Below are 25,066 nucleotides of genomic sequence, written 5' to 3'. Positions count from 1 at the left end.
CAGCATGTTTTGAGATGAAAGTGCTAGCCCAGCCTTGGCCCCCAGCACACACATCCATGCTTAGAGGTGTGTGCTGTGTGGCTGCTCTCCAGGGTAAGAGCAAGAGACAGGCAATGGAGTTATGGATACTCAGGAGGCAGAAGACAAAATCCCTGAAGGAAATAATGGCAGCAACCAGCACATTCTACTTCCACAGTCTTCCAACAGAGAGGCCTTGATCACTCATGGCTGCCCACCTCCCACTCTACCCATCTTGAAGGCTGGAGAAGCTCCAGTCCATGTAGAGTGTAGTGCCTATATTAACCACAAGAGGTCACTTCAGAAGATATCTGTATCCCACCTGCTAGCTCTCCTCAATCCCCCTTGAGCAACCCGGGCTGGAGCTCTCCAAGGTGGCACATTTCCAAACGCTGAGCTGACCTCCCCTTCCCAAGTTCTAAGAGGAAGGTGTGTAGAGTGATTAGTTCCCCTGGCACTTGTCAGTAGAGCCAAGTATTATTTCCCTCGTTAACCCACCACCTGTTCCTGTTTTCCACTGCAAATAATGATGTTGATCAAAGCAAAGTCTTGCTCACTGGGCACAGACCAACAGACTATTTATCTGCCCCATAATACTTTCAGGCTGACAGCAGCACAGTTGGGCCCTGAGCAGTAAGAAGCTAGTGAGAGAGGGCCCATGGCTTCCAACTTCTGAGGGCCTGTGGCATGAAACAAAACCTCAGAAGATGTGAGGTCTGGCCACTTTCTTACAACTAGCTCACCCCTACTCTCTCTGATGGTTGCCTCTCTGGTCCATAGCCACTAGGATTTCGTGTTTGCAGAGGCTGGTAGAGGGCAGAAAGCAGCCAATCTAGATGACATCTACATGACAGATAAGGCCCATGACCTTATCATTCTTCCTAGGCACCAAGAGGAACACCAGAAAAGTCAGAAAAACAGAAATATTGAGACCACACACTGACATCCCCACCCTAACTCATCCTCTTCGCTATCCCAAAAGAATATCTGCTGCTGTTGTGAGCAGCAACAACTCCTCACAGTTAACCTGGCATAATGGAGAGTGTCCTGGCCCGGGATTAAAGCTGTTTCATTCACAGGTCTGCCATAAATTCACTATGTGAACCAGGCAAATCATCGCTCCTCTCTATGCATCTGGAAATGAGATTAACATAGATGGCCTTTAATCCCTTTCTAGTTTTATCCTTCTGCAAATGCTACACCTTAACGATCACAGGTGAGCAAGACACAACTACCTGGCAACAATGCCAACTAAACGCCTAGTGGCAGGCACAGTGATGGCCATTCATTCCCTTCTCCACCTCTTCACCTCCAGTCAGGCAAGAGATAACTGGCCATCTCTGAAAGAGATAACAAGGGCAGGGGCGGGTGCCATAAGGGAGGAATTCGGGGTGAGGCCTTCAGACTACAAATCCCAGCATACAGCACAGCATCCCTTCTCAAAACCATCCCTTCCTACCAGGCAAATCTCTTTTCCTCGCGTCCTCCTACCCTACAACGCATAGCATGCACAGGGAACTACGGCTCCCACAATCCACCAGATCCCTCGCGATTTTTGATCCCAGGGTGCAATACGCTCCCGTTCGCCCTTTGGACCTCCTGCGCATTGCAAACTGGGAGTTGAAGTCCGCCATAGACAGGTAGCTGGGCGTTGTCAGTGTTACTAACTCTTCGCTGTTGGCTTCCACTGGAGCAGTTCTCAAGGACGGTGACCAAGAGAGGGTAGTAACGGGCAAGCGAAACTCTCCATGGTGTCATCATTACGCAAGGCAGGGATGCTGAGGCTAAAATTAACTCGGGAGCGGGAGGGTAGTGTGAACAGCAGCCATCCAACCCGACACCAAAAGAATAGTTTTCCGTCGCGACGGCTTTTCTTTTCTCTTTACCAATATGGCGTCTAGCTCAGCCACACCTGACGTTGGGAACCAAACGATCCAGTACAATATCTCTAGGAGTGTTGCTGTCACCGACAGCCTACCAGCTCCAGCCAACACCACACCTTACTCCTTCCCGTTGTTGCCTGAGGACCCCAAGGACATGGTAGCCCATATCCCATTACCAAAATGGCGAAAATAGAAGCATTCTTGTTAGGGCCTGCAGGTGACAATACGCTTGCGCGGAAAGCGGCTGTGGTGTAGGGCGGGAGGGGGGAGCATTCTCAACGCGCCTGCGCAGGAGCAGAGTATTCCTGGTCTATACACAAAACACCAAAGGAAGAAAAGCCCCCGTGTTCCTGCGGCTGCGCTGTGACCCTTAGGACCTGTCCCAGGCGCCTGCGCGAGACCTCACGTCCCGCCCTCTTATCTCAGTACGCTAGCGCAAGGCAGAAAGGCGGGGCTTCAGCGCTCCAGACGAATGCCAGCGCGGCTGCGCGCTGGGGGGTACCCTCTCACTGCGGCTGCGCGGGAGCCCGGCCGCCGGCTGTCACTGCGGTTGCGCGCGGCGAGCGGCGATCCCGGGGCGCCTGCGCGGGTGGCTTTGCGGGCGCTCGCGGTAAGTTTGCGCCAAGTGCGCGGCAGCCGGGACGCAGACGGCGGCGGCGGCGAGAGGCGGAGCCCGGGGACCACCCCCCATCACCCTCCCCGCAGTCACCTCACGTACCACAACCTCACCTAACCTCTCACCCCCCCTCCGATCCCCCCAACCCCGGGATGGCAGCGCCCGCCAGCCTTCCCGGCCGGACCAGCGGTCGCCAGCGCCGGCTTTAGCCTGTGGGACTAGGCCCCGCCGAGGCCTGACCCCCGGAGCCGGGACCCACCGTGCAGCCAGCCGCCGGGCCGGGGCTGAGGGGCCGCTCCCCCCTCACGGCCCGTGGGGAGGACGCTGCCGTCCCGGGGACAGGGGGCCGGGGGGTGGGGGGGAGCCAGGGCGAGGAAGTCGGGACCCGTGTTGAGGAAAAAGAAGGGGGGCCGGGGTCAGGAGCGCCCCCTCCCCCCGCTTCCCCCCTCCCCCTGGGGTTGGGGGGGCCGGAGCAGAGAGCGCCCAGCCCGGGAGGTGGATGAATGTGGGAGAAAATGGAGACCAAGACGATCGTGTACGACTTGGACACGTCGGGGGGGCTGATGGAGGTAAGAGTGGCCCTCCTCATCCCCTTCCCCCAGCGCCGGGAGGGAACCTCCGCCCTCCGCCCCACAAAGCCGGTCCTGAGCTCACAGCGCAAAAGGGCCGGGGGAGGGGGGGTTCTTTCCCACCCAGACTCTCCCTCCCTTCTTTGCAATTCGAGGGGCTGAGCTCAGCCTCCGAGGACGTTTGCAGCAGTTTCACCTACCCGCCGCCCTGGATTCGCTCTCCCGAGGCACCAACCCACTCCATGTCGATGCACCGGCGGGCCTCCCCACCCCCTTCTTGTCGGCCCCTTTGTGCTTTCCCCAGCACGTCCGGGTACCGGGTTTCAGGCCTCTCCAGAGCCTGGCTTTGGAGTCCCCCACTGTCCATACAAGGAAGTGGCGAGGAGGGAACCGCGCACCCTCTCCCCATCCCCCTACCCTGGTCCTCCCCATTTGGAAGAAGCTGTTCTCGTTGTGCTGCAGGAACGCTGTTAGGGTGGGCTCCCCCCGGTTCCGGGGCTGAGAGGTTCTGGGAGCAGCTTGGATGGGAGGAAGAAGGACAAAAGGGGGGAGAGGGGTGGGTGACGGAGAAGCCTTGCCGGGGGGCGACGGACCGCCCGGGAGCTCCGAGTATGCACACACGCCGTTTGTATGTGTGTGCAGCAAATCCAAGCTCTGCTGGCTCCCCCCAAGACGGACGAGGCAGAAAAGCGGAGTCGGAAGCCTGAAAAAGAGCCCCGGAGAAGCGGCAGGGCCACCAACCACGACAGCTGCGATAGCTGCAAAGAAGGTGGGGATCTCCTGTGCTGTGACCATTGCCCGGCCGCCTTCCACCTCCAGTGCTGGTAAGGTCTGGGGACCCCTTTGGAGCTCCTTGGCGGACCCCTCTCGGCACATTCCTTCACCCGGCCTACCCTTGGCTGCCGAAAATAACGGGCGCTTGCAGCCGCTAGCTGACTTTCTGCAGCGGCTGGGGCGAGCGCCTCCCCGCCCCCAGGTGTCTGCCGGGATCTGGCCGTTTGGGGGGGGGCGGGGAGGAGCAGCAGTGGGTCCGGACCCCGAGGTGGGGGTTGGGACGAGTGAGGAGCGCCCCATCTGGGATTGGAAGTCTCTGGGTAGCCGGGACAGAGCCGGCAGGGCACGGCCGGCGGTGGCGGGGGAGGAAGGGGAGGAGCTCTGGGCCCTGTGCCTCTCGCTTGCCCGCGCGCCCGCCACCCTCGGGCTCCTGCCGGGCTGGGCTCTCCTGCGGGCGGGTGCGCGGAGCCCTCGGCTGCGGGAGTTGGCCTGGTCCAGACCCGGGAGTCCGGACACCCGGGCGCTTGCGGCTGTGGAAGAAATCATGGAGGATGTCTCTCGAGTCCGCCTCTCCTCTGCTTCTCTGTTTACAATATGGCGACCTGCCTTTAAATTATATTTTTATTCTCAGCGCCATTTTGGCTGCATATATGATTTGCAAACGTCTCCCGGGGATCGGTGGGGGTAGAAGCTTGGAGTCTTTTCTGCAGAAGCTCCTCAGGGACCAGGGCTAGGATCTCGCCGCTTTGGTCCCCTTTCTCTGGCTCCGCTTGCCCCCTGTTGCCTCTCGGAGCTGCCTCCCTCTCTCCCTCCCCTCCCCGCGCTGCCGCCTCCTAGGAAATCGGGCCGGGTTAGACAATTAAAATTGCCCTTGGGCGCCGATTTCACTTCCCCGCTCCGGATCAGCGAGCCCTTCGCGGCAAAATTCTTTGCTGCCGGGGCGGGATTGTGTGCGGTTAGCTCGGCGAGGGCATTTTTAAGGAGCTGAGAGCTGGAAAGCTGCGCGCTTCCCTCCCCCCCCCCCCCGCTCGCCCCCTCCCTTACTGAACGCGAGAGGAGGGGAGAGACCGGAGAGAGAGGGAGGGACCTGAGTTGATCGCCCGCTGCGTGATCCTCCTGGCAGCTCAGCCCAGAACAGTCCGGCCAGGAAGAGTTTAAACTCCAGCTTCTGCCTGGAGAAACCATCTCTGCCCTCCACAAAAATCCTGCATCTGAGCAGGGAGTCCAGATTGTGTCGTGTTCTGATGGGTCTTGTTCTGTTGTTCAGCAACAGTTGACTGAAGCAGGCGTTTGTGAAAGCGGGAAAGAGAGGGTCTTCTGTTTGTTCCCACCAGTTTTTGATGTTGCCTTTTTTTTTTTTAAGTCCTCTGTTTAAAGAAAAAGTGAGGTTTTCCTTAAGCCCTCTACACTGTTCATTCACATTCCGTCTCTCAGTTCGTGGACTGGTGCCTACTGTATATTTGTACTAATTACAGGTTTTGGAGCACTTATTAGACAGATGACTGATACTGGGCAAATTAAGTCTGTGGTCAGAAGTTAGGTAGGAAGCTCCCATTACCACTCCCCAGATACTTTTGCCCAGGAAGGCACCCCATCTGGGCTTGTAATGTTGCAGGGACGAAAATGGTTATCCTGGAGGAAGCTTTGTTGCTGGTTTTAAATTTTTTATTATGGAGTGACTAATACCAGCAGGAAGGGTCTGTGGTTTTTAGCCTTTGCTTCCTGTAAGGTGTGATCCACCTGGAGAAAATATCTCTGGTCAAGTTTCCTGTGCTGTTCTTGAGCAAGGAATAGATTTGTATCTGGATATGTTATGTTGCTTATCAGTTTTTTCCTGTTGCTTACACTTTTTATTGTGCTTGTTTGATACATATACTGGGACTGAATTGTAGCCACCTTGATTTAAAATGTGGATGTTTCATTCCTAGGATGAAGCTAGTGTGAGTTAACCAAGAATGGTGACCCTTGTGTTGAATTTTATAAGCTTTTCATTATCTTCAGTCTCCTGTGTTTAGTAAGGAGATTGTTTATCAGAAACTTCAGGAATGGAAAAAGTGCGCTGTTTTGCCTGGATTTGGGCTTTATAAACTATAAAACCTAACTTCTGGATCTTCTAATTAGATGAGTGTGAGTCTTGTCAAGTTGTAACAATTAACAGTTTCTACTTCAGCTAAGAGAAGAGGGAGGTACTTGTAGCTGTTTGGTGAGACTCAGGCTTGCCCAGACTGTGCATTTCATTGAATACTTTTCTCTTTCATTTTTTGAAGACCGTTAATGGGAACTGGTAATCAGAGATTTGAGAATCCTAGTAAGTGAGGCAGGGCTTGTTTTACATCTCCAATTCCCTCTTTGAAGAGCCAGTACTGAAGGTACCATTGATTTACCTGAGTTATTACATAAATTACAAAGCATTCTAAATATTGGTACAAAGGCAGGAAGCCTTCTTTCCAATGAGCTTTATTTCACCTTCCTGCCTCCCATTCCACATTCTTTCCAGCACAAGTGAAGTATTTCGTTAACTACCTCCACCAGAGTAGTTAGGTCAAGTAGTTGACTGTCTTAGAAAATTTTGATTTCTGAGTGTCCTGGCTTTAATTCACGCCATTTCTGCTTGCTTGTACCATGTGGGAATGAGTTAGGTGTGGTTATATTTTCTCTTGCTTCCCTTTTTAACTAAGACTGGATTACAGTTGACCCTTGAACAGTGCTGAGGGCTTAAGGACACCAACCCTCATGCAGCCAAAAATCTAATAACTCTTGATTCTCCAAAAACTTAACTTAATAGCCTATTGTTGATCAGAAGCCTTAACCAGCGACATAAACAGTCAACACCTATTTTGCGTGCTATGTGTATTATACACTGTATTCTTACAACAAAGTAAGCTAGAAAAAAAGAAAATGTGAAGAAAGGGACACCTGGGTGGCTCAGCAGTTGAGCGTCTGTGTTTGGCTCAGGTCATGATCCCAGGGTCCTGGGATCGAGTGCCACATCAGGCTCCCTACAAGGAGCCTGCTTCTCCCTCTGCCTATGTCTCTGCCTCTCTCTGTGTGTCTCTCAAGAATAAATAAATAAAATCTTTAATTTAAAAAAAAGAAAGAAAATACTAAGGAAATCATAGAGAGAAGATACAGTACCATACTATAAAAAAATCCACATAGAAGACCTGCTGTCTAAACTCATGTTTTCCAAGAGTTAGCTGTATCTAGATAGCATAATAATGATGATTTTCTTTAATATACAGAATATACAAGCATGAAGATGGAGGTTTTGCAAGCCCTGTAGATCATAACTAGTTCTGCAAGTCTTCACTCAAAGTTCTCTGAGACAAGTCCTCTTTCAGTCTTTAGTCTGTCTTGCCAGCTTGCCTCACAATGAATGAGATCTAACAAAATGTTCCAGAAGTGATCCTAGGCAAACTTTACCTCCTGGGCTTAGTGACATAGCCATAACCACAGGGAATTTTTCTAAGATAAACTACTATAGGAAATGATTGGTCAGATAAACTGTTTTAATTGTCTTTTCTCAGGGGCCAGTGCTCTTCCCAATTAGATTGGGAGCCCTGTTTCTGGTTTTTCTGTAATGATCCTTTAGGTGAGGGAACGTCCTGTGCTCAGCACCATGACCTCACTGAAGAATTAAACTTAAAGAGGTTATTTGTTTTTTGTTTTTGTTTAAGTGATAGTGTAATCATTTTATCTGAGTTTAACTGGTTTATCAATTATTCAGAGCGGTGGTAGGGTTTACTAAACTTGCCCCAGGAGAGCTGGAGAGATGTTTTTAAGTGTTTTCTGGTGAACCTGACACCTATCTATAATTGTCATGCCATGAGTTGAACTTTCTGAAAATCCTGGTCTCCATGGGTTAGTCCCTAAAAATTGGTTTGAAAAAATTAGAGTAACTGGTGGAGCTCTAGTTGCCACTGACCCATCTCTCTGTTTGTGAAATGGATTGAATTGTTCTCACCAACAAAGTGAACGCCAATAGGCCATGGGCAGTGAAGTCGACTAGAAACTAGATATTTCCCTCTGATTTGCTTTCTCTCTCATGGCATTTTGCTCCAAATGGACTGAGGGACCAACACGGTCTGCTTGAGAAGTGAATCTACCTCAGCAGACCTCAGCATGGTTGCTTCCCGTCAGACAGATTTCTGTAGCATTTGCCTCCGCATGTTATATTTGGAATTTTTGGCCGGCTTTCCTCTCTTTGGTGTTGGCAGCAAGATCCAAAATGAGGTTTTCGAAGAATGAGAGTAAAAAGGTCTCTGTGCACAGGCAAAACTAAGCTCAGCTTGGAGTTTTGCATATCTAATTTTCAGTGAGTCATAACAAGAAAGGTTTCACACACAGAGTAGAAAACTGCCTTGCTGAAAATCTTTGCTGTTTGAACTTGTAAGAAGGTGATTTTCCTGATTTTGTTGTGTTTAGCTCCTCATTGGAGTAGTATCAGGCTAGCAATGAATCAAAATACATTTATTGTAATGTTATCTTGTGAATTTGTTTCTAACATTTTAAGTGCTTGGAAACCTAGCACTGAAGATCTGGAGGTGTCAGCATCTGGACTTCCTCCCATCACCCTGCCTCCTCAATAGTAAAATGATTCAACAATAAACAAACCTACTTTGGTTTTATGTATATTTTATTTATTTTTACATTTGCTGCATCACATTGGAATCCAGGTGTGTATTATTGTTTTTTTTTTTAATTTTTATTTATTTATGATAGTCACAGAGAGAGAAAGAGAGAGAGGCAGAGACATAGGCAGAGGGAGAAGCAGGCTCCATGCACCTGGAGCCCGACGTGGGATTCGATCCCGGGTCTCCAGGATCGCGCCCTGGGCCAAAGGCAGGCGCCAAACCGCTGCGCCACCCAGGGATCCCCTGTATTATTGTTTTTAAATGTTCCACTCAAACAGGAAGGGTCCAGTAACATTGAGCTTGAGCTAAATTACACATGCATGCTTTGTAAACTTAATGTGGGGCTCAGGGACTAATTCTTGTGATGCACGTGCTTTGGTTCAATGATAAAAGGATAATGACTATTTGAAAATAATAATAATATTTAATATGAATTGTTTACACAAAAATGTGTGACCTAGATGGCTTTGGTTAAGAAAGGAAGCATCAGAAATTTTTTAAAGGGGAAGAGGAGACAATGTTCCTCAAAGGTAAGAGTGTTTGTATGACCTAAGGCAAGTACTTAGTGGTACTGTTGTGGGAAATTTTTCACTTTGGGCCTTTCCCCAAATTAATTACCATACTCAATGAAAAGTAGGATGCTGTTGTAATCTCATTAGTTTCCTGCTACTCCTTAAGTATTTTCCTGCTCTCAAAATACTTTACAGATGGGCTCCATTAAAATACTAGGGCCGTTTTGCCTTCGTAAATGATTAGTGTATTTTTTACGTGTGTAATTGTATAAAGGACATATTTAGGTAGTCTTCATTTACATATGGAGAGGGGATTCATGTTGATCTGTTTTATTTATTTATTTATTATTATTTATTTATTATTATTTATTTATTTATTTATTTATTTATTTAGTTGTTGTTGATCTGTTTTAAATTCTTAAGTATGTCTCCAAGATAATTTTTTAAGCCAAATCACAAAATAAAGACAAATTGTGTAATTTGAACTGAAAGGGGATCCAAATTGTCCTTGCTGTGCATTGATGAGACATTGGTTTTTATTAGGCTCTGAATAAAGGACAAGTGATACTCAAAAAAGGACTCAGTGAGTTTCCAAGGTTCACCCTTGTAGGATTTATCAGTACTTCATCCATTTTTATGGCTGAGTATTATCCCATGTATGGATATACCACTTTTTTGCTTATCCATTTATCAGTTAATGGGCATTTGGAGTTTTTTCTACTTTTTGCTATTGTGAGTAATGATGCTATGCACATTTTTGTGTGCAGGTTTTGTGTGGGCATCTGTTTTCATTTCTCTTGGTTGTGTACCCAGGAATGGGATTGCTGGGTCATAGGGTAACACATATTTAACCTTTGAAGAACTGCCAGACTCCAATTTCTCTACATCCTTTCTAACACTGGTTATTGTATGTCTTCTTGATAAAAGCTATCCTATGAGCAGTAAGTGCTATGGTTTTAATTTGCATTTCCCTAGTAGCTAATGATACCAAACATCTTTTCATGTGCTTATTAGGCATTTGGCTATTTTCTTGGAGAAATGTCTATTTTGATCCTTTGTCCAATTTTAATTGGGTTATTTGGTTTTTTTATTACTGAGTTGTAAGAATTATTTATATTCTGGATACCAAATATTTTGTTTTTTTTTGTTTTTTTTTTTTTTTAAATTTTCTGTTAGTACAGTGTTTTCATACTGTTACAAAGATAAATTGAGACATTTTTATTTTTTTTTAAATTTTTATTTATGATAGTCACACACACACAGAGAGAGAGAGAGAGAGGCAGAGACACAGAGGGAGAAGCAGGCTCCATGCACCGGGAGCCCGATGTGGGATTCGATCCCGGGTCTCCAGGATCGCGCCCTGAGCCAAAGGCAGGCGCTAAACCACTGCTCCACCCAGGGATCCCAATACCAAGTATTTTGTCAGATGTATGATTTGCAAGTATTTTCTTCTATTCTGTGAGTTGTCTTTTTTTTTTTTTTTTTTTTTTTAGGTTTTATTTATTTATTTGAGAGAGAGAGCAAGAGCACACACAGAGGGAGAGGGAGAATCAGACTCCCTCCTGAGCAGGGAGCCTGCTATGGAGTTTGATCCCAGGATCCTGGGATCATGATGTGAGCCGAAGGCAAAAGCTTAACAGGCTGAGCCACCCAGGCGCTCCAGTGTGGGTTGTCTTTTCATTTACCCTTTTTATTTTTTAATTTTTGAGTCTTACCTAGAAGAAAAGTAGTGGATTTAAAGCATACTTTAATGTCTATGCCTATATTATCAATGTAATGACAGTGACTAAGGGTTTTCTTCTGTGAACTCCAGTCAGGATGGTATATCTCAGTGGAGAGAACCCTACAATGTGATTTTTTGTGTTTCAGCTTTTCTGAGTGACCCTTCTTAGTAAAGAGTCTAAGGCTGGAAGTTAGCCCTAGAAAAACTATAACAAATCCACCACAGTAGAAAATGGCTCAGCGGTTTAGCGCCTGCCTTCGGCCCAGAGTGTGATCCTAGAGTCCCAGGATCGAGTCCCACGTCGGGCTCCCTGCATGGAGCCTGTATCTCCCTCTGCCTGTGTCTGACTCTCTCTCTCTCTGTGTCTCTCATGAATAAATAAATAAAAATCTTTTTAAAAAAAATTTCTGTGTATAGAAATCTCATATTTGTGAGGCTCCTAGTTTAAGGAAGATTTTCATTTTCTCAGTTTGATAGGTTACAGCTTGGAGTGGAAATAACTCCAGATCAATTGAGCTAGCTTTTGAACTCCATTAACAAGAACAAAAATTGTACATTGTGTAATGAACTCACCTGTTTATATGTGTCTTTATGTAAACCCAGGTAGCAATAAATAGGGAGACAGAGTGCAGAGAATATTTGCCTGAAGGTTTTATATAGTTTATAAAAAGAAACCATCTGTTTTGATGCCCCCCAAGAGGATTTTTGCCACCTAGGAGTGCAGACGTCCTGCTTCTTAACAGAAATGGGTACGTTTTTTCTCCTATAAGTGATAGGACAATAGAAAATAGATAAAGCCAAATGTTTTTTGCTTTTGGTCATGAAGGAAGGGTGTTGAAATCTATCTCTGAACCTCCTTGTCTCACCCAAGCAGATATACAATTCCTTGGGTGTGTAGTTAAGCAATCTGCCCTAGTAGATTTTGATTGGGGTTGTGATGGTTGTATTATTATGATAATGCAGCAAGGCTCCTTTAAATGCATTCCTATTTTAAGGTGCCAGAGTTTTAAGTTGGGGTGGGGGGTGTTTTCCCACCTCTACTGTGCTCTTCCTTTGACTTAAGAGTCCCCAGGGAGTACAAACATGGCCAGCTGCATTGCCATTCAGTGAGTGACACTTATAAGAGCACCTCTGCATAATGCTAGCCTCCCAAGAGACTGGACAGGAGTACATCTGTCCCCCTGCCAGTTTCCTGAAAGAAGAGGACATTGTATTCAGTGCAAGTCCTAGACCAATTTCAGAAAGGCACTTTGGTATTGCGGATTTGTCACCATGCCCAGGACACATGCACAGGTCACTAGCTGACTGCTTTTCCCATGACTTGAGAGCAGTTAAGAATAAGAAGGTGACTCCTTTTTCTGCCTGCCATTTATAGATGTCAAAGTTTTCATCCTTTAAGCCTAAACATCTGAATCTAGGTCTCAGCAAATAAGAATAAAGATGAAGTATTAGCACATTTGTATGGGGGGCAGAAGACACTGAGAAGTACAGTAGACACTGATAAAAAGGAGAAATCATTGCTTTGACGCATCAGCAAAAAAGAACTTGTCTACCATGTAGAGCTGTTGAATTCATAGTAAGCAAATTCCAAGTACAAGTTACAGATTGATAAAATTTCAATTAATGTAAAGCTTGACTCATTCAAAAAGCTACTTTCCCTTTTGCAACCATGTACTTAAATGCTCACTAAACTTCTTGAAAGCCAGAGGCTGACCCATTTCCTCTGCTCACTGCTATGCAATACGTAGCAGTATTACAAATGAGAGACATGCAAAGATAAGCAATGCTTGGGGAACAGAACTGATACCTGGTTCTACCAAGTGGATGGTATCTTTGTTAACACAAACACACGGTGACCATTCCTTTCCCCCTAATTACATTTGTTTCTTATGTGTTAATAGTGTTAGTGTTTAGTCTTTGCTCTTCCCCTGTTTTCTGACAAACTGCAAGATATATCTCCCAGGAAGTGTTTCCCAATCTTGAAAGGACAAAAGACAGTGTAATAGCAGGGCAGGGACTCCATGCCTGAACCTAGCTAGCATCAGTCTTTCCTGATTTGGGGTCTGCATGAGGCTCTTTTTGAAATAAGCTTGAGTGAGCAAGAGAGGACTCTCTGCAGGGTTTGAATTTAACCATAGCCCAAAGACACCACTTTAGCACCAGGCCAGGCCAGAGTGAGGGAACCTCTCAGAATTACTAGCAAGCTTGAGCTTCAGGGTGGAGCCCTGTTTGTAGCAGCACAAACACTTTTATCCAGCTGTGACCCTCAGAGGACTGTTGAATATTATTTTTCTCCTGTCTGCATTTGTGCAGAGAACAGAGCAGAGAAGCTAATGAAATGCATAGAACTCTTAAGTGATTATAGGCAAGTCTCCTCATTACAAAACTGGGTGATGAGGAGCTACTCCTGTTCTTTACACCAGCCCTGGGCTCCTGTGATGAGCTGGGAGCTTTTTAATTCCCACGTTCACTGAACCATCAGAGTTCTCCTGATTCTTGGTTTTAGTGAAGCTCTGGAAACAGTGAAACTCTACAGTGAACTTTTTTGGTTGACATTCATCAATTTTTGGTCAAAGTGCATGAAATTTATACTCTTAATCTCATTAAATGTGTCTAAACCTATGACTTTTCCTAGTTCTTTCTGTACATAGATTGGCTGTATTCAACTTTCCTTGATCTTCCTTGCCATGTTTTGAAAGAGCATCTTAAACATAGGGAGAATTCTGTGACCGATTTTGGTCTTTGGATAAACATTGTTTTGCTCTATCATTTTTGTTTTCTTTATCCTTCCTTTGTAGTCCTCATAGTTTTGCCTGGCTTAGACAACAGTCATACTAGCTTAACTTAGCTCTTATAACACCTAATTCATCAGACATCTTTGGCTGTAGGCTTCAGTTTGTTGGTATTGAAGTAAGCTGAATGGTAAGAAAAGGATCTGCAGTTTATATAAGTTACAGGAAAGTGATTATGTCCAAGATTTGTATGCTTGCTGCATGTAAGCTTTCCTTAAATTTTACCACTTGTGTGCACACATTCAGGCCTTTAGGGTGATCATTCTTTGGTTAGGGATCATCTGAAAGAAAAGTGGGCCAAAGGGAAAAAATTATGATGCTCTGTCTCTGAGAAGTCTGTTCACCTCCTAAATAGGTCACAGGGGGTATAACTGGAAGGCTTCAGAAGCCCAAGTCAGCACTTCGCTGTGGCATCAAACCACGATAGCACTGTTTGACAGCATGCCAGGAGATTACTTCAATCATGTAGGTGGGGAGCTTTGAGGTTTATGAGTAAAATGGGGTAGGGGGAAAAGGTAGAAGAGAAGGAGAGAATAGGCCCTGTGCTGTTTTGATGCAAATAATAGCATTATTCCCCCCCCCCCCTTTTTTTTAAGAAGACCCTGTCAGAGGAGGGTAAATGAAGCAGAAATCCTCCTTAGGGAAAAGCAGCTGGGTCCTAAGTAGAAACATGCTCTCTATATTTAGTTGGATTTCAAATAAAGATGTTAGTGTTTTTAGTTTTCCCAGCCCTTACAGAATTTTAGGTCCAGTATCTATAAGATGTAAACTGATCCAGATTTCCTGATTTGCATATGCAAAAAAATTTGGGCTGGCTACCTCCTTGTTCTTGATAGTCCACTAAAATTTGGCCACTGAACAGTACCCAGTTTTCCATATACCTCTGAGACTCTTCTGGAATACACAATTACAACTATTGGTTCTTCTTTCCAAGGAAGAACATTCCCTAGGAACATCAGAAAGTGACTATTGAGGCCAGAATAGTGACTTCCAAAAAACAGGTGGGCTCTAGCATCTATCATGAGGTGAATGAATGAAGCTCATTTTTAAAATGTTTGCAGCTAATTTGTTTGCCATTGTAGAGAAGCCAGGATTGCCAGAATAGCCAGACTAATGATAGATAAGGCCCTGTGGCACCCAGTCTCAGCTTGTAGAGAAGTTAGCAGAGCGAGACACACCTGGTTTAACTGTTGGCGCTCTGCCTTCCCACCCTCCTTTTGCTACACTTAGAACCCTGTTCTCCAGGTGTCCTTCACTGGGAGGATGCCATGAGCCAGCTCTACATAGAGGGCAATGAAGTTTGGGGGCACAGTCAGCTAGTTTGAAAGGATTGTATGCCTGTGGAAGTGATGCAACTAGCTAAGTTTCTCAATGGGGCATTTGTAATGGCCTGGCACTTCATTGGTCTCCTTGTTAACACTGCTACTGAGGCTTTGCATAAAAAAGCCAGCAGTCCTTATATTTTTTTATGTACTTTGTGGCATTAGCTGTTTTTGAGTCGGTAGCTGGGATGAAGGAGGGTAAGGAATTAAGGTTCTGGGACCCCATGAACTTTCTGCTTTTATCTCCAATATCTTTCAGTATAGCCATCTTATCTTGCCAGCTTTTGAAAGGTAGGCCGTGCTTGAAAATAAAAACTGATGCCCATACAAGTGCCCAGAGGAAGCATATATACTGACATTTAAATTTCATTAGATTTTGTTTCTTTGAAACAAACCATTAAATTTGAGTGTATTAGTAACAACTTTTAAGCTTTAAGAATATTTTTTAATTAAATTTTATCCTGCACCTCTGAGCTTTTCTAGAACAGAAGCTGGTTTCAGTTTATAAAACACTGCTTTTCGGGTGTCTGGGTGGCTCAGTCAGTTGAGTGGCTGCCTTCAGCTCTGGTTGTGGTCCTAAGGTCCTGGGATTGGGTCCTGTATTAGGCTCCTGGTTCAGCGGGGAGTCTGCTTTTCCCTCTCCCTTTGCCCTTCCCCCCTGCTCATGCTGTCCTCTCTCTCTCTGTCAAATAAATAAAAATCTTTTAAAAACCTACTTAAAAAGGCTTGTTTTGTATGCTCATAGTTTCCTTTGTAGATCAAGATGGCTGCCAGGAGGCTAAGATGTGATAGTGGCCTTGTCAGTGATCACCTTCACTCCCATTTTGGCTGGTACCGACACGCTTCCTGAGCTGGCCAAAGGCAACAGGGCTAGTCTGAGGGAGAGCAGGCCTGCTGTAAGCATATATTGTCTTTTACAGTCACTCTTAGACAATACCGTTAAATATAATTGCAGGATTTTTATCTGGTAGTGGACCTCAGATGGATGGATGAGACCCATGAACTGTGAAATTAAAAATCAAAACTGCTCAGTGCTATTGTTTGCTGGCTGACACTCCACCACCACCCAAAAAAGGGAGGAGACCTACAGATGCCGCGGGTGTTTGTGTTTGTGTGTGTGTGTGAAACCATTCTTAGTCTGATATTTTTACTGAACTCTATATATGAGCATATGAACATATATGGCTAGAGAGCTTCTGATTCTTAGAGAATGATGGGTTCTGACAGGAGGGACCCTAGCATTTCATGCAGCTGACCTCTTTTAGAAGAGAACCCGAGTGGAATGCTGTGGGTATATTGTGTTTGGATATGCTATCTGCATAGTGTTCCTGTTCAGTCTTTGTATTAAGCAGAATATTTTATCAGTCCAAGAAGAAAAAATGAGATGCCTTCTTTCTTAAATATTTTTTATGCATCTTTCTTTTGTCCTAATACACACACCAAAGCTTTTGATTTGGTTAAGTGATATTTCCATGTCTCCCCAGCTGCCTTTGGCTCAAGTTTTAAAATGTCAGTGTTACTTAGCTGGATGGACAGTTGCAAGCTATACATTAGTAACCTAACATATTTTTTAAAAATACGGCCAGGGCAGCCCCGGTGGCGCAGCGGTTTGGCGCCGCCTGCAGCCTGGGGTGTGATCTTGGAGACCCGGAATCGAGTCCCACATCGGGCTCCCTGCATGGAGCCTGCTTCTCCCTCTGTCTGTGTCTCTGCCCCTCTCTCTCTGTGTCTATGAATAAATAAAATCTTAAAAAAAATAAAAATTAAAATTAAAAATACGGCCAGAGCCCAATGCCTTTCCTGTCTGCATGTTGTAATGCAAAAAATAGGTCTCTGAAATCAAAGGCAGTCTTTTGCTTCCCTGTCTCCCTATCTCCACCTCTCCCCTCCTCCCTTTGTTCTCTTGTTCCCCTCCCCCTTCTCCCTTCCAGTTCCATATTGAAAAACTGCTTGCGCTGGGTGGATAATTAACGCAGAGCTATGGAGCAACAGGTCCCACTGGTGGCGACTAAATCTGAGGTAAATGTTAATGTCTGCAGGTTCACATGTATTAATAGGTGAGGGAGATGAGTGAGGTGAGACTCAGATCAGCCACACTGGTGTATGACTTGAAATAGATCCTCTTAATTAGAGAGCCAAGAACCATGACAACTAACATCTTCCACCTGCAGTAGTGGGCTGCAGCCTCATTAGTGAATGAAAGAGGCATTCTAAATTAAAACTGGACTTCATCCTTTGGCTGTGAATTGGGTTCATCTGGCTCTGGGCTTTGAATCTCTGACATGGAGAGAGGTCTATCAATGCAGGCATCACAGCTGGGGGTCAGGGTGTATGTAGTTTTCTCTTCCATGATTCCGGAAATAAACTAATCTAGACAGCCCTGATCAGAAATAGAGTCAAGCCATTTAAATTTGTTTATGGGGGTCTAGATGTTGGAGTCCTGCTGCAGGGGTTGGCTTTAGGAGTTTTAGTTTTAAAAAATTAATGCCAGGGCTCCTGGATGGCTCGGTTGGTTAAATGACCGATTCTTGATTTCAGCTCAGGTCGTGATCTCAGTATCATGAGATCGAGCCCTACATTGCCTTCTGAGCTCAGCACAAGATCTGCTTGAGATTCCCTCTCTTCTGACTCCACCATGCATGCTTTCCCTCTCTCTCTAAAATAAGTAAATCTTTTTTTTTTTTTAAAGTAATGCCTTTGACCAGCTTTCTAATTGGTTTGTGTACAGATGTTACTGTTAACGGTTTATAGGCCCTATCAGGCCTCACAGCCACACCAAACCCTGAGATGCATATCTTTCAGTTGTCCAATCTCTGTGGATTTAGAGCTATATTGTTATGAACTATTTTATAGCTAACAGTAGGTCTTTAAGATCAGGTAGTTGTTAAATAGCAACTTAGAAAGCAGTGAATGTCACTTTGTGGCCAGGAATTGCAGGCCAGGGCTTTTTAACAAATGATCTGAGAGGAAACCTCCACAGCAGTGAAGATGGATAGATATTCTCTGCAAAAGCTCTGTCCTCACAGGGTACTCTCTAAAGAGCTACCAGTTTTCCAAGACAAGCCAGCTCTCATGCACATTCCAGGACACCTTCCTTTCTAGGACTTGGACAGTTCTCAGAAGGAATCTAAAGGCTCATACGGGGCACCACGGGTGGCTCAGTGGTTTAGCGCCGCCTTCAGCCCCAGGGCCTTATCCTGGAGACCCCAGACCGAGTCCTACGTCGGGCTCCCTGCATGGAGCCTGCTTCTCCCTCTGCCTGTGTCTCTGCCTCTCTCCCTCTCTGTGTCTCTCATGAATAAATGAACAAAATCTTTTAAAAAGTAAAAATAAAAAAATAAAGGCTCATACACTGTTGAGTTCTAAATGGACATAAAATACCCATTCCTAGGAAAGTGTCACCACTCCCTGAACTTTGCTTCTTCATGTAGTTTTTCAAATATAGAAATACACCTTCCAAAACTATAATTTCCTCCTGAACCCCTTGAGATCCTTAGTATTGCTGTCTTTAAAGGATCACTGACTGAATAACCATTTGCTGAATAGTTCTGAATTATAGAAAGAGAGGAGGGAAAAGGCCACTGTCACCTTCAGTTACCAAGAAACCAAACTTCTTTTTTTTTTTAAAGAAACCAAACTTCTAAGGCTGTTCATTGAGCCCAGCATCCATGCACAGTTGAGTCTTGTATAGGTCTTTATGGTGGGTTCAGTTTGTAGTTGATTGTATGTGGTCTTGTTGTCAACTGTCCTTTTCATGTTATTCTAGCCTATGATCCCTGAGAATAAGGACCTTGTCTGAAATCTCACCACTTAACACATTGCCATCCCTAAAATAATTAATTATTCATTAAGTGCTTGACTGGACGAATGACTCTGGTCCTCTCTCCCCAAAGGCCATTTCATGGTAGAGTAGATCATAACTTGTTTGCTTTGTGTCCTTCCTCTAATGTGGTACCTCTAGCATGGCATTGGTAGTAAGCAGGGGGAACTCAATAAATATCGACTGATGTAGAAGGAAATGCTAGACTTTGAGGTTAAAGAAGATACTTTGATGGATATTCCACTGTTCCTCCCAGAAATAAGAGAACTCACAAAGGTTTTTTATAAACAGCTTGGGCTCAAGATTTGAGAGAGCCAGGAAACTGATTTGAGTTCTAATTCTGCAACTTAACTGGCTCCATGGCTTTAAATAAGTCCATTTTCTCACCTGTATGATGGGAGTAAGAATTCTCACAGTGTGCTGGTGAAGATCAAATAAAAACATCTGTGAAAACACTTTGAATTGTAATACGCTGTGTAGATGTAAGATGAGATTATCGCTATGCTATTTCTAGGCTTTAGTGATTAGGAAGCATATTGATGTCTTTACACGCAGCACTGGCTCATTATAGTGTCCTCATGGTTTTCACTGCTGAGCAGAGGAAACTCTGATAGAGCATTTCCAACATTACTTTTAACTTTTAATAATTTCCGTTTATAGAGAATGGCCCTCAGCATCTTGTCTTCATTGATATATAGGGATAAGAGAGCTGAGACAAAGCCTTCTTTTTCTTGACAGATGTATTATGATTTAAAGACTGGCATGCATATAATTGTTTCAGAGCTGCACAATAAAGGGAACACCATTCTTATAGGGGGAAAACTTTGAGATGGGAAAGTCTTCAGGATGTGTATGGGAGTGTCTGGAGGCTGCAGAATCTCCTTTCTCCCTGGAATCCTTTCCCTTTTGGCAATATTTCTGATATAGAACAAAACTAGCTGTTTGCAAAACAGCCTCTTTCTGAACTAGTTTGTGAGCTTATTACTCCAACAATCTAGCTTTCCTGGATCTATTTCATGAATCGTTTTAAAGATATAGGTATTTGAGTTGAAAAACTACCTTCTAGATAGCTTGAAAGGAATTGCTAATGGCAAAGAGGAAACATGGAGAAAGCTTTATGATAGGCAATTCTTGTATTCCTGCTGTATCTGTGATGATCATTTTCCTTTTTTTATTATTTTATTTTTTAAGATTTTCTTTATTCATTAGAGATAGAGAGGCAGAGGTAGAAGCAGGCTTCCTGCATGGAGCCCGATGCGGGACTGGATTCCAGGACCCCAGGATCATGACCTGAGTCAAAGACAGATACTCAACCACTAAGCCACCCAGGCATCTCTATGATGGCCATTTTCTAGAAACAGACTTTCCTTCCCTATCCATCCTATCTTACATACTACTGCCTTCTCAAAATACCACGTTTTCAAGTTTATTTCAAGATGCACATTCTATGTCAGAAAGCAACAAAATCTTAACTAGGCCTCACTCTTAAGTGTTCTGTGCTCATCCTGGAGACAATACTCTGACTTTCCTGTGCTATTCCCTAAACTCAAAAGCCCTCATCAGACACTTTAGGGCAAACAAAAAGAGCCTGTGGCCATAATTTAGAATTCTGAGAAATGAATGTTCTTAAACTTTATCTCTAAAAGTGATCCTTTAGAAACCAACCAGAAGTACTTTTAAGAGCCTCTTAATAAAAATTTTAGGCATTTGACCCCTGTTTTCAGAAAAATAAACAAGAAATCAAATTGTTTAAAGAAGATTTTAAATGAGTTGGGGGTGGTGGTTCAGTGTGAAGTTCAGGTTTGCAAGTGTGGACTTTGACTCTCATGTCTTATTGTTTTGTAACTTAGAAAACAAATCATTTCATGAGTGACTTAACCACCAAAACAAGTGCCTACCCAACTGTATTGCTGCCTCGTGACTTTGGAGGCATTCACTTCCTAGAAGTCCGTTCTTTAGTGTTCCGCAGTTTTTTGTTTTTTATTTTTTTAAAGATTTTTTATTTATTTATTTATTCATGAGAGACACAGAGAGAGAGAGGCAGAGACACAGGCAGAGGGAGAAGCAGGCTCCATGCAGGGAGCCTGACGTGGGACTCAATCCCTGGACTCCAGGATCACTCCCTGGGCTGCAGGCGGCGCTAAACCGCTGCGCCACCGGGACTGCCCTTCCGCAGTTTTTTAAAGCTTTATTGAATGCCTAGTATGTGTCAGACATCTTGCAGAGTGTGAAGATACAAAGATAAGTAAGGCATAGAGAAAAGGAATCGGATGCATAACAGTTTCTGTACAGTGTGGCACAGAAGTGCTGTAGGGAATCGGGCTTCAGGGGAAGGCTTCCTGTAGGTAACATCTGACTTGAGCCCCAAAAGATAAAGAGTCCACTGGGGAAAGGAATGAAGGAAGGCCCAGCTTTTGTGGTTGTAGGTAGCACCTCCAGAACAAACAGACATGCAGTGGAGAAAGGATATGACTGTGTGGGGAGCCATCAGGTTAATGATGTTGGAGAAAGGTGGAGGACTCTGGCCACAGGGGTCTTTTTTTTTTTTTTATTCATGAGAGACACGGAGAGAGAGGGAGGCAGAGACATAGACAGAGGGACAAGCAGGCTGCATGTAAGGAGCCCTGTGTGGGACTCTATCCCGGAACTCCAGGATCACACCCTGAGCTGAAGGCAGACGCTTAAGCACTGAGCCAGCCAGGCGTCCCTGGCCACAGAGGTCTTAACCGACAATATGGGAGCTTGAACTTTATCCTATAATGGTTAGGGTAGGGGTGATACTGAAGGGCTTTTTAATTAGGAGGGTGATGGGACACCTGGGTTGCTCAGTGGATGAGTGCCTTCGGCTCAGGGCATGATCCCAGAGTCCTGGGATCAAGTTCCTTATCAGGCTCCCCTCAGGGGAGCCTGCTTCTCCCTCTGCCTATGTCTCTGCTTCTCTGTGTCTGTCTCACGAATGAATAAATAAAATCTTTTTTAAAAAATTAGGAGGGTAATAAGGTCAGAATTTTGTTTTAAGGGACAGCCCAGCAGTTGAGCATCTGCCTTTGGCTCAGGGCATGATCCCAGAGTCCCAGGATCGAGTCACACATTGGGTTCCCTGCATGGAGCCTGCTTCCCCCTCTGCCTGTATCTCTGCCTCTCTCTTTCTGTGTCTGTCTCACAAATGAATAATAATAAAATCTGAGAGAGAGAAAGAGAGAGAGAGAGAGAGAAAGAAAGAAAAGAAAGAAAGAAAGAAAGAAAGAAAGAAAGAAAGAAAGAAAGAAAGAAAGAAAGAAAGAAAAAGAATTTTGTTTTAAATAACTTATTCTGCCAGCAGGAGTTGGGGCTAGATTGAGGGAAGCATGAAGAATGGCCAGGAAGCCTTTTACATCTTGGTAAAAGATCTAAGCTCAAACTACCTTTCCTTGCCCTTTTCTGCTTTACATGTTTGGTGGAGAGTCTCTGGGTACAAAGCCAAATGGGCAGATGAAAAGAAATGATGAGAAACAGAATCAGAAGTGACAACCTTTTCAGGGTTAGTTTTAATATGACAGCTGCTGAAGCATAGCAGAGTCTGTAGGCCTTTGCAGATTACATGCATGCATTTCATTAGTCTAGATGTAGCCTATGCAGAAATCCATTAGAGTGAAGTGGGAAGACTTTACAGGTGACATTCATCTCTGATCCTCTAGGGTTTGAAGACCTGTCACAGCAGGCCAGTGTGCCTCCAGTTTTCTACTTCCTAGTAAGGATCTCCTGAGATTCACCAAGGAAACTGGAAGGAAAGAAAGCCAGGACCTGTGATGGCTTGGTGGACATCCCGACATGGATACTCAGGGCTCCAGGGAAGCATGGCAAAGCAGGAGCTAGGACAATTTCCAAGCCAAGTGCTCGTTTAGATAGTCTGCCTTTGGTTCAGGTCACAATCCTGGGGTCCTGGGATTGAGCCCCGTGTCAAGCTCCCTGCTCAGTGGGAAGTCTGCTTCTCCTTCTATTCCCCTCCCACCGACTCCCCCCCCCCCCGCCCCCAAGTCATGTTCTCTCTTTCAAAAAGATAAAATCTGGGGAAAAGAAAAAGAAAAGAAACAGTAGAGCAGTATAATAATAAGCCCTGGGACTTTAAGAAGAGTCCTTCTATTATTCAACATTCAGTTATTACCTTTTTTTTTTTTTTTATGAAAAACTTCCTCCTTAACATTCCAAATAGGTGACCCCAGGAACCAACTATAGGAATTCTTTAGTGTAAATGTAGCCTCATTCTGTATAACAGAACTTCTAATTCTGTATGCCTGAAGTGAGGTCTCAATTTGCATTTCTAATAAGTTCCCAGGTGATACTGATGTTTACTTCTGATCTGGAGACCACACTTTGAGAACTACTACTGTATAGACATTAGAAATGTGACTCTCAAAAAAAAAAAGAAAAAAAAAAGAAATGTGACTCTCCTGGGATGCCTGGGTGGCTCAGCGGTTGAACATCTGCCTTCAGCTCAGGGCATGATCCTGGGATCCGGGATTGAGTCCTACATCAGGCTCCCTGCAAGGAGCCTGCCTCTCCCTCTGCCTTTGTCTTTGCCTCTTTCTGTGTGTGTCTCTCATGAATAAGTAAATAAATCTTTAAAAAAAAAAAAAAATGTGACCCTCCCAAGGATTTAATATCCTACATATGGTTCTTGCTGTAACCTTAATGGAAAGTAAGGCCTGCCCTACACAGCTCTAATTCTGATTCACTATTGACTTACTGAGTGACTACTGTGTGCACAACCTGTATATTATTAAGCTACAAAGAGGGAAGAGATCTATCTAATCCTTGTCTCTGTCCCTCTAATGAAAGAAATAAAAGAGGGGCATCTGGCTGGCTCTGTTGGTAGAGCATGCAACTTTGGATCTCAGGATTGACTTCAAACCCCATGTTGGGCATATTTATAAATAACATTTAATATATATAAATTAGGGCAGCCTGGTTGGCTCACAGTTTAGCGCTGCCTTCAGTCCAGGGCATGGTCCTTGGAGACCGGTGATCGAGTCTCACGTCGGGCTCCCTGCATGGAGCCTGCTTCTCCCTCTGCCTGTCTCTCTCTCTCTCTTTCTCTTTCTCTCATGAATAAATAAATATTTAAATATATGTATGTGTATGTATATACACATACGTGTGTATGTATATGTGTGTGTATATATATATATATATATATATATGTACCTGGATGGCTCAGTGGTTAAGCATCTGCCTTTGGCTCAGGTTGTGATCCTGAGGCCCCGGGGATAGAGTCCTGCATCGCTTTTCCATCTGCCTATCTCTTCCTGTGTCTTTCATGAATAAATAAGATCTTTAAATAAATAAATATATATGTATTTTTTATTTATTTATAAATAGTTCAAGCCCCACGTTGGGCATAGGGCTTCCAATATATAATAAGAAATAAGAGAACTAAGGTGCCTGGCTGGCTTAGTCAGAAGAGCATGCAACTCCTGATCTTGGGGTCATGGGTTTGAGCCCCACATTGGATATAGAGATTACTTAAAAATAAATAAAACTTAAGAAGAAAAAAAACCTGTCACACAAGGGAAAACATGAGAAGTACAAAAAAAAAAAAAAAAAAAGACTATGCAGCCCAGAGGTCCAAGATGTCCAAGTAATCCAGGAAGAACATATGGAGGAACTGTACTCAGTTATCTGTTGCTGCATATAACAAACTACCCAAAACTCAGTGGCTTAAAAACAGACCCTGGTTATTATCTCGCACAAGTCTTTGGGTTGACTGAGCTCACTGAGTGGTTTTTCCCTTCAGTTTGGTGCTGTCTGGGACCACAGTCCTTTAGAGGCTCAACTGAGCTGGCATGGTTCAAGATGACTTAATCACCTAGCAGTAGTTCATACTGGCTTTTGGCTTGGAGTCCAGAGGAAGCTGTTAATTGGAGTTCCTTAAGTCTCCTCTGTGTGGCCTCTCAGCGTGACAGCAGGGCTCTGAGATGGAACATTCCAAACATGTAAAAATGGAATCTGCAGGTCTCTTAACACCCAGCCTCAGAAGTTATATAACGTGGTCATTTCTGCTGCATTCTATTAGTCAAAATAAGTCACAAGGCAAGCTTTATTCAAAAGGAAGGAAATGGCCTACCTCTGGATGGTAGGAGTAGCAAAGAATTTGCAGCCATCTTTAATCTACTATAGGCTGATTGAAGCAAGTTTTACAGGATTAATAGAGTTTTAACAGGCACAGCTTTCGAGGGGGAAAGTGCTATAGAGAAAGAAATAGCAAGTCTTATATTTGACTAGAGGGAAGGGTACCTGAAAGGCTCCTGGGAAGATGGAATGGGACTGTGCTACATGGGGCTCAGAAGAGCAGGTGGAAGAGTTTTTACATTAACAAACTTTGAGGAATATGGAGGATCTAGCAATGATTTTAGCATGACACAGT

At 44.6% G+C, this 25,066-nt stretch overlaps 1 protein-coding gene across 4 annotated transcripts in view; it reads left to right on the top strand.

Annotated features, from left to right (window-relative positions):
* The first annotated feature begins 2,447 nt into the window (after positions 1 to 2,447).
* PHF12 (PHD finger protein 12) overlaps positions 2,448 to 25,066 on the top strand; it is a 43,148-nt gene continuing 20,529 nt past the window's right edge. For 2 of the 4 annotated variants that reach the window (XR_008663724.1, XM_055319658.1), the window contains exons 1-2: positions 2,448 to 3,086; positions 3,729 to 3,910. Coding sequence is in view for 1 of the 4 variants with exons in the window: in XM_055319658.1 (XP_055175633.1) it covers positions 3,021 to 3,086; positions 3,729 to 3,910 (248 nt within the window). In the remaining 3 variants the exon portion in view is untranslated. Of the gene's footprint in view, positions 3,087 to 3,728; positions 3,911 to 16,640; positions 16,863 to 25,066 lie in introns of those variants that run through there. The other 2 variants (XM_055319674.1, XM_055319666.1) reach the window with 2 other exon arrangements.

The sequence above is a fragment of the Nyctereutes procyonoides genome, unplaced genomic scaffold (genome assembly GCF_905146905.1).
Source record: "Nyctereutes procyonoides isolate TBG_1078 unplaced genomic scaffold, NYPRO_anot_genome, whole genome shotgun sequence".
NCBI lineage: Eukaryota > Metazoa > Chordata > Mammalia > Carnivora > Canidae > Nyctereutes > Nyctereutes procyonoides.
Note: the sequence above shows the minus strand (reverse complement) of the source record. Positions and strands in the feature narration are given on the sequence as shown.